The following is a 14,495-nucleotide window of genomic DNA, read 5'->3' as shown; positions in this document are numbered from 1 at the left end:
AAACTTCCCCAACGGGCCCATGATCCTCTCTATGCTCTCCAGCGGGTCCTAAATATACAATAGTAGGTCGTCCGCGTACAGCAACACCCGATGCTCCCTTCGCCCCCTCATGATCCCTTGCAACTCTGCCAACCCCCTAAGAGCCACTGCCAGAGGCACTATAGCCAGCGCAAATAGCAGCGGCGACAGCGGGCACCCCTGCCTTGTTCCCCTCTGCAATTCAAAGTTCTGTGAACCCATGTCATTGGTCCACACACTCGCCATCAGTGCCATATATAACAGGCACACCCATGCCACAAACTGCGGCCCAAACAGGTACCAAACTCCACCCGGTCGAATGCCTTCTCCGCATCCATGGACACCACTACCTCCGGCATCTGGCCTCGCGACAGGGTCATGATCACCTATTTTTGTGCTGTGAGCGCAGCCTGGTTAATGCAGCACACAGTGTGATATTGAACCAGGTGAGCAGAGGTACAGTGTGTGTGGAGTCTTGTCGATCCTGGCTGAGTGATAGAGGTGTGCTCCAATTCAACTCAGTTTAACGCCCGCCTTATTACTAGAAAGCTGCCTGCCCTTTACGAAGCCTGTTTGGTCCTCCGCAACCACTCCCGGGGCACAACCTTCCATCCTTCCCATCACCAATTTAGCCAGCACTTTCACATCCGTATTTAACAATGATATGGGCCTATACGACCCACATTCCAACGAGTCCTTCCCTTTTTTTTTGTATTAGTGTGCTCTTGCCGGCACGGTAGCACAGTGGTTAGCACTGTCGCTTCACACCTCCAGGGTCGCAGGTTCGATTCCTGGCTTGGGTCACTGTCTGTGCGGAGTTTGCACTTTCTCCCAGTGTCTGAGTGGGTTTCCTCCGGGTTTCCTCCCACAGTCTAAAGATGTGCAGGTTAGGTGGATTGGTCACCCTAAATTGTCCTTAGTGTCCAAAAGGGTTGGGTGGGGTTGCTGGGGATAGGGTGGGGGTGTGGGCTTGGGTAGGGTGCTCTTTCCAAGGGCCAGTGCAGACTTGATGGGCTGAATGGCCTCCTTCTGCACTGTAAATTCTCTGATCTATGATCTGCCGACAGCCCCGGTTCAAGCCTCCACCCCTCTGCTCCCGTCCCGATCTAAGTCGAATCTCCAACCAGTGGGGCAGGTGGTCCGAGATAACTATCCCCGCATATTCTGCCCCCTCCACCCCAACCAAAACTAGAAGCAGAGGACACAATCCAAGACTAAAGGGACGATCCTTTAGGACAGAGATGAGGAGGAATGTTTTCAGCCAGAGGCTGGTAAATCTGTGGAACTCTTTGCCGCAGACGACTGTGGAGGCCAAATCACTGAGTGTCTTTAACACAGAGATAGATAGGTTCTTGATTAATAAGGGAATCAGGAGTTATGGGGAGAAGGCAGGAGAATGGGGATGAGAAAAATATCAGCCATGATTGAATGGCGGAGCAGACTCGATGGGCTGAGTGGCCCAATTCTGGTCCCATGTCTTATGGTCCCTTCTAACAACCCACTCACAATCACATATCTCTCACCCAGGTCCCTCACTTCCTTCACGCTCACAAACCCCGTTTTCTTACTTTTCAAAATTGCCACCCCCACAATCAAACCAAAGTAGAAAATCTGACCCACCCAGCCCTTTCTCAACCTAACCTGGTCCTTCACGCGGAGGTGCGCCTCCTGCAGAAAAACCACCTCCGCTTTTAAACTCCTGAGGTGCGCAAAGACCCGAGATTTCTTCACCAGTCCACTGAGCCCTCGCACGTTCCACGTTATCAGCCGTACCAGGCGCTTACATCTCCATTCCCCTCTACCGTCCGCCATCCTCACCTTTCAGCTCCACCCCCATTAACTTCACCCTGTACCCGGCCCATCCAAGATGGCCCCTTTCTCTACCTCGGACCATGTTTCTTCTCCAACATCGCCTCGTCGCATCACCCACCCCCTCTCTCTCTCGCCTTCTCTCCCACACCTCAAAAACAAATGTTTTTTTATTAACACTTATAATTTTGAATGTTTATTAAAATAAAATACATACTTGTCACAGCCATCTCTGTACCTGAATGAGTTGGCTCAGGAACACTGGCGAGTAATAGACTGGGTTCCTGAGAACAGTCCTCGCGATGACCTCACAGTAGTGAAAGGCCTGTGCAGCCAAGCCCATCTCTGCCAGTCTGCACGCGTAAATAAACTTAAATACCTGTGATGGAGGGAGAGGGGGAAAGAGGGGGACAAAATTCACCATTACAGCCTGGTCAAAACACAATGAGACAACGCTAGAGCCCATCACTGAGCAGCAGGAGACGTGCGTGTGTGTGCGCCTGTCTGCGTGTTGTGCGGTGGGGGTAGGTAGAGGATGGAGAGCCAAGAGACAGTAAATCTGAATGGAAGTTTATCTTGTACCTGAAAGTTGGGAAGGAAGCAGACTTGGTTACCCAGAGCCTGGGCGTACTCGTATGCCTCCGTGCGTTGGATGGCTCCGTTCGAAGCAAACCTCAGAAAGGACCAGCTGAAAACAGTAAAGAAGCATTTTCAGAACATCACCCTTAAAAGGCAAACTAACAAGTGAACTCTTTCTATCAAATGTCAATTCTGGTTTAGAGTGTGCAATGTTTGAGTAAAAACACACTGGCCCAGGTTGATGTATTGTGGAGACAGGTGAATGGCAGTGTGAGGAGGCTGAGCTTATACAGAGCTTACAGCCAACAACCAACGGCCTCCTGCGCAAGTCCTCAGGGACTGAGTGATTGAACAAGAAAAGCCAGGTGTTGGTGCAGGCCTCTCCAATTCGTTTTGACTGTTCTCCGGATTGTATATCCAGCAGGCTTACCTCTGATAAAAACATTCATTCATTTGGGCTCTTGATTTTTTTCAGCTCAGATGGTTTTCTGTCACTGCCAGCTTGGCTCAGTTGGTAGCAACCCCACTTAACCCTACTCCAGAGACTTCAACACGCAATACAGGCCGACAAGCTGGTGCTGCTGAGAGCGCGTTGCGCTTTTGGAAGTACTGACTTTCAGTGAGACAACCGGGGCGGCATGGTGGCACAGTGGTTAGCACTGCTGCCTCACAGCGCCCGGGTCCCAGGTTCCATTCCCGGCTTGGGTCACTGTCTGTGCGGAGTTTGCACTTCCTCCCCGTGTCTGCGTGGGTTTCCTCCGGGGGCTCCGGTTTCCTCCCACAGTCCAAAGATGTGCAGGTTAGGTGGATTGGCCGTGATAAATTGCCCTTTAGTGTCCAAGAGGTTAGGTGGGGTTACTGGGTTATGGGGATAGGATGGAACTGTGGGGTTCAGTAGGGTGCTCTTGCCAAGAACTGGTGCAGACTCGATGGGCCGAATGGTCTCCTTCTGCACTGTAAATTCTGTGATTCTACCCTAACCAAGGCCCCACCACAGGTGGACATGAAAAACAAAATCCCACACCCACGATTCAAATAGGAGCAAGGGATCTCCCCACGCGCCCTGGACAATATCCATCCTTCGACCAACATCACGAAAATAAACTGGTTATCTGGTCTCCACATCGGTAACTGTGGGATCTTCCTGTACACATATTTGCCTGCAGCTGCACTTCAAAAAAGCTCCACTGGCAGTAAAGCAGTTAGTGAGATCCCGAGGATGTGCAAGGTGCTACAGAAATGATACTTCTTTCTTACCGAGCACAAGACACCACACGAGAGCTCACCTGTGGTTTGAGCCAATCAGAACGAGTTTGGTGGCCTTTCTGGTGTACACTCCAAATCCAATCTGTGCCATCAGGTAACAGAAGTGCGAGGCATCCAGCAGCCCCTTGGTAGCTGCAAGGGAAGGAATCCTGCTGTCAACACCTTCCACTCAGCCCTCTCAAACACAGGAACAGGGTGGGGGCCGCCTGTACACCCATTCAATCAGATCATGACTGCTCTGTGCCTCAATTTCAATTATCTATAACCGGTACCCAACACAAAATCTTGCCACTCAAGGTTTTGGATTTTTTAATTGATCCCCTGCCTCAACAGCTTTGTCAGGGAGAGGGTTCCAGATTTCCACCACACTCTGTGTGAAGAAGTGCTTCCTGAAGTCAGCGTCCCAGCGAGTCACCTAACTCGGGCTGTGGATGGGGTTTTAAACTAAAAGGGGAGCAAGGAGTCTGGCGAAGGAAAGATTTTGAAATCTAAGGAGGAGGATTAAGGCAATAGTCCAGTGTAGTGATTTGGGTAAAGACAAGTAGAGTTAATAATAATAGCTTATTGTCACAAGTAGGCTTCAATGAAGTTACTGTGAAAAGCCCCTAGTCGCCACATTCCGGCACCTGTTCGGGGAGGCTGGTACGGGAAGTTGGACAAGGGACAATTTGAAGCAAAAATAAAGACTCTTTATTTGAACTCACAAAGCATTGTAACGACGTAGAGGAACTTGCAGACAAAGAAAGATAAATGGCTCCAATCTAATCGGCATTAGCATTGCTGCCTCTCAGTGCCTGGGTCCCGGGTTAGCACTGCTGCCACACAGCGCCCGGAACTAGGGTTAGCACTGCTGCCTCACAGCGCCAGGGACTAGGGTTCGACTGTCTGTGAGGAGTTTGCACATTCTCCCCATGTCTGCATGGGTTTCCTATAGTTTTCTCCCAGAGTCCAAAGATGTGCCGGTTAGGCGGATTGGTCATGGTAAATTGCCCAGTAGTGCTCAGTGATGTGCAGGTTAGGTTACGGAGGATAGGGCTGCTGGGGAGGGGAGTGGGCCTAGTTATGTTGCTCTTTCGGAGGGATGGTGCAGACTCAATGGGCCAAATGGTGGTTACAAGGTGACCAAGGTTGGGAAATAATATTCCGGGGTACACAACATTTCAAAAAGACAGGCAGCATGGAAAGGAGGAGTAGCGCTGATAATAAAGCATGACACAAGGACAGTATCTTGGCTCAGCAGATCAGGAAACAGAATCAGTTTAGGTGAAGATTAGGAATAGCAATAGTGAAAAAGATCTTGTGGGACGGGTTTATAGGGCTCTTAACATTAGCTATACTGTTAGACGAGAAATAATTAGAGTTTATAACAAAAGCGACATAATTTTTTGAGTTATTTTAATCTTCAATATAGACTGGATCAATCAAATTGACAAAGGTGGTCTCTGGAAGAAGAATGATTTTGTGAGTTTCCTAGGAAACGTCTAGGAATAAAGCTATTTTAGATCTAGTAGTGTCCAATGAGGCAGGGTTATGGGAAAAGATCCTCTGGGAATTAGTAATCATAATACTACCAAATTCCATATTAAGTTTAAGTGCGGCATACTCAAGTCCAAAATAAGAATCTTGAAGATCAACCACATGCATGGGTATGGGGAGAGAACCGGCTCCCGTTGATTGGGTAAATAGACTAAAAGCCAAGGCCATAAATGGGAAACATTTAAAGAAATGGTACAAGCATTTCTTTATATTATTTCAGGGGATGAGGCGTCGCTGGTACGGCCAACATTTGCTGCCCATCTCGAACTGCTTTCGAGAAGGTGGTGGGTGAGCAGCGTTCCTGAACCGCTGCAGTCCATGTGGCGTAGGCACACCCACTGTGCTGATAGGGAGCGACTTCCAGGATCTTGACCCAGTGACAGTAAAGTCCGGATAGTGTGGGGCTTGGAGGGGACTTGCAGGTGATACCGTGTGTACGATCTGACTGATCCTCTCAAACTGATGCTAATTCACAGCGCCACAGAGTTCTCTCACCCACAGCTTTGGGGAGAGAGGGGACAGGGAGACGAGGGGTGGATTTTGAGCCTCATGAAAGGGGATGGGGAAATGCCCCGAAAACAACCGACTGTCAGGAAGTGGCGGAGTACGACCTACCAAGCGTGTCTCCCATTGTCGTGATGGTTTTCCTGTCCAGGTCTAGCCCATGGGAAAGGTTAGACAGCACCATTGCAAGGTGGGGTCGCCAGTCTCCCCACCTCTCATCTCCACAACACTGAATTAAAAGAAAAACAACAGGCTTATAGGCTGGTAATCTCTTACTCTGAGCTTCCTGGTTTTACACAGTGCCCTTATCAACCATTCTGTGGCAAAATGCATTAGTACCAAAGCAAACTAGGGAGTGTGGGAAAACCCTCAAAGCCTTTTCCATTGAAGCCAGTGACTTTACTTGATACTGTTTTTGCAGACAGCAGTTCCTGGTATCTAATGGGTTGGGGTAAACTGCTGATAAGCCAATAGACCACAGGAAGCTCATCATGTCCTTCTTCCAATTACCCACATGCCCAAGCATCCAGTCATGCATGTTGTAGAAGAGGGCACTTGATATCGTAATTTTTAAAAAACTTTATTCATTTTCAGGATGTGGGAGTCGCTGGCTTGGCCAGCATTTATTGCCCATCCCTATTTGCCCTTAAGGTGGTGGTGAGCTACCACATTGAACTGTTGCAGTCCATGTGGTCGAGGTACATCCACACTGCTGTTAGGGAGGGAGATTCGCGATTTTGACCGAGTGACTGCGAAGGAACAGCGATATATTTCCACGTTAGGATGTAGAGTCTCTTGGAGGGGAACTTGCAGGTGATGGGGTTCCCAGATATCTGCTGCCCTTGCCCTTCTAGATGGTAGCAGCTGTGGGTTTGGAAGGAGCTAAGAAATCTTGGTGAGATGCTGCAGCGCATCTTGCAGACGGTTCACACGGCTGCCACTGTGCGGTAGCTGAGGGATTGAATGTTTGTGGAAGGGGTACGAAACAAGTGGGTTGCTTTGTCCTGGATGGTGTTGAGCTTCTCGAGTGTTGTTGGAGCTGTACTCCAGCAAGCGTAGAGTATTCATTTATACTCCTGACTTGTAGATGGTAGACAGGCTCTGGGCAGACAAGAGGCAAGTTACCCGCTGCAGGATTCCCAGCCACTGTCCTGCTCCTGTAGCCACAGTATTAATGTGGAAGTCTACGTCAGTTTCTGGATAACGGTAACCCCCAGGATGTTGACAGTGGGGGATTCAGTGATGGTAATGCCATTGAATGTCAATGGTTGATGGTTAGATCCTCTTTCCTTGGAGATGGCCATGGACTGGCACTTGTGTGGCGCAAATGTAACTTGCCACTTGTCAGCCCAAGCCTGGATATTGCCCAGGTTTTGCTGCATTTTGACAGGGACTGCTTCATCATTTGGCGAGTCGTGGATGGTGCTGAACATTGTGCAGTCATCAGAGAACATCCCCACTTCTGACCTTACATTGGAAGGGAGGTCATTGATGAAGCAGCTGAAGATGGTTGGGTCTAGGACACTACCCCGAGGAACTCCTACAGTGATGTCCTGGAACTGAGATGATTGACGTCCAACCACCACAACCATCTCCCTTTGTGCCGGGTATGACTCCCAACCAGCTGAGAGTTTTCCCCTGATTCCCATTGACTCCAGTTTAGCTCGGGCTCCTTGATGCCACACTCGGTCAAATGCTGCCTTGATGTCGAGGGCAGTCACTCTCACCTCACCTCCTCATTCAGCTCTTTTGTCCATGTTTGAACCAAGGCTGTAATGAGGTCAGGAGCTGAGTGACCCTGGCGAAGCCCATACTTGAGTGTCAGTGAGCAAGTTATTGCTAAGTGCCGCTTGATAACACTATTGGTGACCCTTTCCATCCTATTATTGATGATTGTGGGTAGACTAATGGGTGGTAATTGGCTGGTATGGTACTGAGGGGAGGGTACCCTTTTTCTCCAACACAAAATTAGTGTTTGCACCATTTGGCCGTGTATATATTTTTTACTGTTTTAATAAAAAGATATGGATTTGTACAGGGCATAGCTGGGCAATTTTCCACATTTCTGGATATATGCCAGCATTGTAGCTGTATTAGAAAAGCTTGGCTAGGGTGCAGCACGTTCTGGAGCAGAAGTCTTCAGTACTATTGCCGGGATATTGTCAGGGCCCATAGCCTTTGCAGCATCCAGGGCCTTCAGCCATTTCTTGCTGTCACCTGGAGTGAATCGTATTGGATGAAGACGGACATGTGATGCTGGGACCTCCGGAGGAGACCGAGACGGATCTTCCACTCGGCACTTCTGGCTGAAGATTGTTGCGAATGCCTCAGCCTCGTCTTTAGCACAGATGTGCTGGGCTCCTCCATCATTGAGGATGGGGATATTTGTGGAGCTTCCTCCTCCAGTGAGTTGTTTAATTGTCCACCACCATTCACGGCTGGATGTGGCAGGACTGCAGAGCTTGGATCTTATGTGTTTGTTGTGGAATCGCTTCGCTCTGTCTATTACTTGCTGCTTCTGCTGATTGGCGCACAAGTACATAGAACATACAGTGCAGAAGGAGGCCATTCGGCCCATCGAGTCTGCACTGACCCACTTAAGCCCTCATTTCCACCCTATCCCCTTAACCCAATAACCCCTCCTAATCTTTTTGGCCACTAGGGGCAATTTATCACGGCCAATCCACCTACCCTGCACATCTTTGGACTGTGGGAGGAAACCGGAGCATCCGGAGGAAACCCACGCAGACATGGGGAGAACGTGCAGACTCTGCATAGATAGTGACCCAGCAGGGAATCGAGCCTGGGACCCTAGTGCTGTGAAGCCACAGTACTAACCACTGTGCTACCATGCTGCCCAAGTAGTCCTGTGTTGTCGCTTCACCAGGTTGACACCTCATTTTTAGGTATACCTGATGTTGCTCCTGGCACGCTCTCCTGCACTCTTCATTGAAACAGGGTTGATTCACCGGATTGAGGGTAATGGTAGAGTGGGGGATATGCCGGGCCGTGAGGTTCTGAAAACAGATTGTGTTTCAGTACAATTCTGCTGAGGAAGGCCCACATCACCTCATGGATACCCAGTCTTGAATTGCTAGATCTGTTCGAAGTCTATTCCATTTAGCACGGTGCATGTGCCACACAACATGATGGAGGGTATCCTCAATGTGAAGACAGGATTTTGTCTCCGTAAGGACTGTGCAGTGGCCATCTGCCGATACTGTCATGGGCAGATGCAAGATGAGGTCAAGTATGTCTTTCCCTATTGTTGGTTTTTTTGCCGTTCTCAGTGCTTCCTCCAACCGGTGTTCAACTTGAGGAGCACGGATTGATCAGCTGGAGGGGGAGACGAGGTAATCAGCAGGAGCTTTCCTTGCCCATATGTGACCTGGTGCTAGGAGACTTCATGGGGTCCAGAGTCGATGTGAGAGCTCCCAGGACAACTCCCTCCCATAAGACATAGGAGCGGAAATAAGGCCATTCGGCCCATCGAGTCCACTCCACCATTCAATCATGGCTGATTTCAACTCCATTTACCCGCTCTCTCTCCATAGCCCTTAATTCCTCGAGAAATCAAGAATTTATCAACTTCTGTCTTAAAGACACTCAACGTCCCGGCCTCCACTGCCCTCTGTGGCAATGAATTCCACAGACCCATCACTCTCTGGCTGAAGAAATTTCTCCTCATCTCTGTTCTAAAGTGACTCCCTTTTATTCTAAGGCTGTGCCCCCGGGTCCTAGTCTCCCCTGCTAATGGAAACAACTTCCCTACGTCCACCCTATCTAAGCCATTCATTATCTTGTAAGTTTCTATTAGATCTCCCCTCAACCTCCTAAACTCCAATGAATATAATCCCAGGATCCTCAGACGTTCATCGTATGTTAGGCCTACCATTCCTGGGATCATCCGTGTGAATCTCCGCTGGACCCGCTCCAGTGCCAGTATGTCCTTCCTGAGACGTGGGGCCCAAAATTGCTCACAGTATTCTAAATGGGGCCTAACTAATGCTTTATAATCCTCCATACTACCTGCCCCTCCACCTATCTTTGTATCATCGGCAAACTTAGCCAGAATGCCCTCAGCCCCGTCATCTAGATCGTTAATATATAAAGAGAACAGCTGTGGCCCCAACACTGAACCCTTGCTGTGACTCCAGGCCAGTCAAGGAAGCAGGTTTCCTCCCCTTGCTGTGGCTCCAGGCCAGGAAGCAGGTTTCCTCCCCTGGCTGTGGCTCCAGGCCAGGCCAGGAAGCAGGTTTGCTCCCCTTGCTGTGGCTCCAGGCCAGGCCAGGCCAGGAAGCAGGTTTCCTCCCCTTGCTGTGGCGCCAGGCCAGGTAAGGAAGCAGGTTTCCTCCCCTTGCTGTGGCTGCAGGCCAGGGTACGCAGGTTTCCTCCCCTTGCTGTGGCTCCAGGCCAAGCCAGGAAGCAGGTTTCCTCCCCTTGCTGTGGCTCCAGGCCAGGTAAGGAAGCAGGTTTCCTCCCCTTGCTGTGGCTCCAGGCCAGGCCAGGTAAGGAAGCAGGGGCGTCATTCTCCGACCCCCCCCGCCAGGTCAGAAAATGGCCGTTGGCCGCCGTGAATCCCGCCCCCGCCCCCGCCGAAGTCTCCGGTACCGGAGATTGGGCGGGGGCAGGAATCGGGCCGCGCCGGTTGGCGGGACCCCCCGCTCAATTCTCCGGCCCAGATGGGCTGAAGTCCCGCCCAGAAATTGCCTGTCCCGCTGGCGTAAATCAAAGCTGGTATTTACCGGCGGGACCAGACGGCGTGGGCGGGCTCCGGGGTCCTGGGGATCTGACCGGTGCCCCCACGGTGGCCTGGCCCGCGATCGGGGCCCACCGATCCGCAGGCGGGCCTGTGCCGTGGGGGCACTCTTTGCCATCCGCCTCCGCCACGGCCTCCACCATGGCGGAGGCAGAAGAGACTCTCCCCACTGCGCATGCGCGGGGATGCTGTGAGCGGCCGCTGACGCTCCCGCGCATGCGCCACATTTCCGCGCCAGCTGGCGGGGCACCAAACGCCATTTCCGCCATCTGGCGGGGCGGAAATCCCTCCGGCGCCGGCCTAGCCCCTCAATGTTGGGCCTCGGCCCCCAAAGATGCAGAGCGTCCGCACCTTTGGGCCGGCGCGATGCCCGTCTGATTGGCGCCGTTTTTGGCGCCAGTCGGCGGACATCGCGCCGTTGGGGGAGAATTTCGCCCCAGGTTTACTCCCCTTGCTGTGGCTCCAGGCCAGGCCAGGAAGCAGGTTTCCTCCCCTTGCTGTGGCTCCAGGCCAGGCCAGGAAGCAGGTTTCCTCCCCTTGCTGTGGCTCCAGGCCAGGAAGCAGGTTTCCTCCCCTGGCTGTGGCTCCAGGCCAGGCCAGGAAGCAGGTTTCCTCCCCTTGCTGTGGCTCCAGGCCAGGCCAGGAAGCAGGTTTCCTCCGCTTGCTGTGGCTCCAGGCCAGGAAGCAGGTTTCCTCCGCTTGCTGTGGCTCCAGACCAGGCCAGGCCAGGAAGCAGGTTTCCTCCCCTTGCTGTGGCTCCAGGCCAGGCCAGGAAGCAGGTTTCCTCCCCTTGCTGTGGCTCCAGGCCAGGCCAGGTAAGGAAGCAGGTTTCCTCCGCTTGCTGTGGCTCCAGGCCAGGAAGCAGGTTTCCTCCCCTTTCTGTGGCTCCAGGCCAGGCCAGGTAAGGAAGCAGGTTTCCTCCCCTTGCTGTGGCGCCAGGCCAGGAAGCAGGTTTCCTCCCCTGGCTGTGGCTCCAGGCCAGGCCAGGAAGCAGGTTTCCTCCCCTTGCTGTGGCTCCAGGCCAGGCCAGGAAGCAGGTTTCCTCCGCTTGCTGTGGCTCCAGGCCAGGAAGCAGGTTTCCTCCGCTTGCTGTGGCTCCAGACCAGGCCAGGCCAGGAAGCAGGTTTCCTCCCCTTGCTGTGGCTCCAGGCCAGGCCAGGAAGCAGGTTTCCTCCCCTTGCTGTGGCTCCAGGCCAGGCCAGGTAAGGAAGCAGGTTTCCTCCGCTTGCTGTGGCTCCAGGCCAGGCCAGGTAAGGAAGCAGGTTTCCTCCCCTTGCTGTGGCTCCAGGCCAGGCCAGGTAAGGAAGCAGGTTTCCTCCCCTTGCTGTGGCTCCAGGCCAGGCCAGGCCAGGAAGCAGGTTTCCTCCCCTTGCTGTGGCTCCAGGCCAGGCCAGGTAAGGAAGCAGGTTTCCTCCCCTTGCTGTGGCTCCAGGCCAGGCCAGGTAAGGAAGCAGGTTTCCTCCCCTTGCTGTGGCGCCAGGCCAGGAAGCAGGTTTCCTCCCCTTGCTGTGGCGCTAGGCCCTAAAGGACATTAATGAACCAGTTGGGTTTTTATGATATAATTTCATGGTTATCATTCGACTTTTATGTCCAGATGTTTTATTGAATTTTGATGGTGGGATTTGAACGTGGGTCCCCAGAACATTACCCCGGCTCTCCTGATTACTAGTCCAGCGACAATACCACTATGCCACACCTCCCCCTTGTTACTAGACTGAATCCAGGAAGCTCAGATTCAAAGGCAACTACAGGCAGCTTGCAAATTCAAATTTAGATTTTTAAAAGTCTGGAATAAAAAGCTAGAATCATAAAAATGATGGTTGGATTGTCATTAAAACCCCAAATGGGTCATTAATGCCCTTTGGAGAATATGTGACTTCCCAGAGCAACGTTCTGATGTTGAACAACCCTCTCAAGTCAGTTGCATCAAAATCACTACAAACAATTCAAGATGATAGCTCACCTCCACCTTCTGAGGGCAACAAATGCTGGCTTTACCAGCGATGTACACACCCCCAAGAATTAATTTTTAAAATACCAATCAGAAAGTGAAATCCCAGCCAAGTTTTTCTGTATCTAACCTCGTGCTGCAAGTGCTGGGACTGTTTGATGGGGCAGAGTAGAGCAGCAATGGGCACAACCTAGGCTAATGAGTGTCCCGCCTTCATCTCAGTGGGCTGCAAGATTGAAATTGGGCTTGTTCACGAACTGTGACTCCATGAATAAGATTAAATACTTTTAATACATGCCGAATATTTCATAACGAGTTACGGAAAATGCTTCATCATTTATATATTAATAAAGCAAATCAACTTCAAATAGCAAGAACAAAATAAATATTTACACTGTGGATGCAGAGGGAGTGCACGGCTCTCACAGTCAATGTTGTGAGCAATCAGCACGTTCCTCACTTCAAGGGCGGCACGGTGGAGCAGTGGTTAGCACTGCTGCCTCACGGCGCAGAGGACCCAGGTTCGATCCCGGCCCTGGCTCACTGTCCGTGTGGAGTTTGCACATTCTCCCAGTGTCTGTGTGGGGCTCACCCCCACAACCTAAAGATGTGCAGGGTCGGTGGACTGGCCGCGCTAAATTGCCCCTCAAGTGGAAAAAAAATACTTTTTAAAAATGCGCAAATCACTTCAGTCACACTGGCAAGAAAACGTGGACGGAATTCAGTGGAATGTGACAACTCTGCGGGTGGGCAACCGTCAACAAAATGACTGGTGGGCCACCCTCGGAACCCAGGTGGGCCCCGTGGGGCCCCCTCCCCCCGAGCCCCAGGTTGCCCACCACGAGTGCAGAGGGAAATTTAATCACAATTTTCAGTAATGGTAACATTAACAAGACTGACCGTGGCTGCAGCTGGCATGCGACCAGACATCAGTTGGTACACCGTCTGTAGAGGGTCATTGATGGGCAGACTGTTGGCAAACCTGGGCACGAAGAGAATAGAATGTAAAGGGTTAGCCTGTAGATGTGACTGTGCAGGATTTTCCGAGTTTGAAACACACGAAGGGGCAGGAGTGGGCCAGCCATTTGGCTGATTTGACGGGAACCTCATCCTGCCCACCCCACATAACACACCACCCTCTCGCTCACCAACAATCGACCCCCCTCTGCCTTCAAAACATTCAAAGACTTTACTTCCACCGCCTTTCCAGGAAGAGAGTTCCAAAGACACACAACCCTCAGAAAACATTGTGCCTCTTGGCGATCTTAAATCAGCCACCCCTTATTTTTTAAACAGTGGCCCCAGTTCTAGATTCTCCGACAAGAGGAACCATCCTCTCCACATCCACCCTGTCAATACCCCTCAGGATCTCACACGTTTCAATCAAGTCGCCTCTTACTCTTCTAAACCCCAGTGGATACAAGTCTAACCTCTCCAACCTTTCCTCACAAGACAACACCCCCAATCCAGGGATTAATTTAGAGGAGGCGCTGGCAGAGTGGTATTATCACACCAGAGACACAGGGTATTGTTTTGGGGATCCGGGTTCAAAGCATGCCACGGGACTGGTGACATTTGAATTCAATAAAAAAAGTCTGGAATCTAACGATGGCCGTGAAACCATTGTTCATTGTAAAAACCCATCTGGTTCACTGATGCCCTTCAGGGAAGGAAATCTGCCGTCCTTACCCGGTCTGGTCTACAGGTGACTCCAGACCCATAGCAATGTGGTTGACTCTTAACTGCCCTCTGAAGTGGCCGAGCGGCACACTCAGGTCAAGGGCAATTAGAGATGGGCAATAATCGCCGGCCCAGCCAGCAACACACACAGCCCATTAAAGAATTTTTCAAAACCTCTGCATTCTCTCCAATGAATTGATTCCGAGCTAGAATTAAAAGCAGGTGGAGACATGGGCCGAATGGCCTCCTTTTTGACTATAACAATTCTGTGGTTCTGTGAACAGCTTCCAACGCATTTACATCTCTCCTTAAAGAAGGTGAACAGTACCCCAAATCTAGAGGCTGTTTAGCACAGGGCTAAATCGCTGGCTTTGAAAGCAGACCAAGGCAGGC

At 51.4% G+C, this 14,495-nt stretch overlaps 1 protein-coding gene across 1 annotated transcript in view; it reads right to left on the bottom strand.

Moving 5' to 3' along the window:
• LOC140398872 (protein transport protein Sec16A-like) overlaps window positions 1–14,495 on the bottom strand; it is an 85,395-nt gene that overhangs the window by 11,593 nt on the left and 59,307 nt on the right. The window contains exons 14-18 of the mRNA XM_072487815.1: window positions 13,323–13,404; window positions 5,824–5,941; window positions 3,693–3,804; window positions 2,410–2,515; window positions 2,066–2,206 (exon numbers count right to left, since the gene is read on the bottom strand). Of these exons, the coding sequence (XP_072343916.1) occupies window positions 2,066–2,206; window positions 2,410–2,515; window positions 3,693–3,804; window positions 5,824–5,941; window positions 13,323–13,404 (559 nt within the window). The remainder of the gene's footprint in view (window positions 1–2,065; window positions 2,207–2,409; window positions 2,516–3,692; window positions 3,805–5,823; window positions 5,942–13,322; window positions 13,405–14,495) is intronic.

The sequence above is a fragment of the Scyliorhinus torazame genome, chromosome 22, assembly GCF_047496885.1.
Source record: "Scyliorhinus torazame isolate Kashiwa2021f chromosome 22, sScyTor2.1, whole genome shotgun sequence".
NCBI classification, from domain to species: Eukaryota; Metazoa; Chordata; class Chondrichthyes; order Carcharhiniformes; family Scyliorhinidae; genus Scyliorhinus; species Scyliorhinus torazame.
The sequence above is the reverse complement of the archived record's forward strand: the minus strand, read 5'-3'. Positions and strand labels throughout refer to the sequence as shown.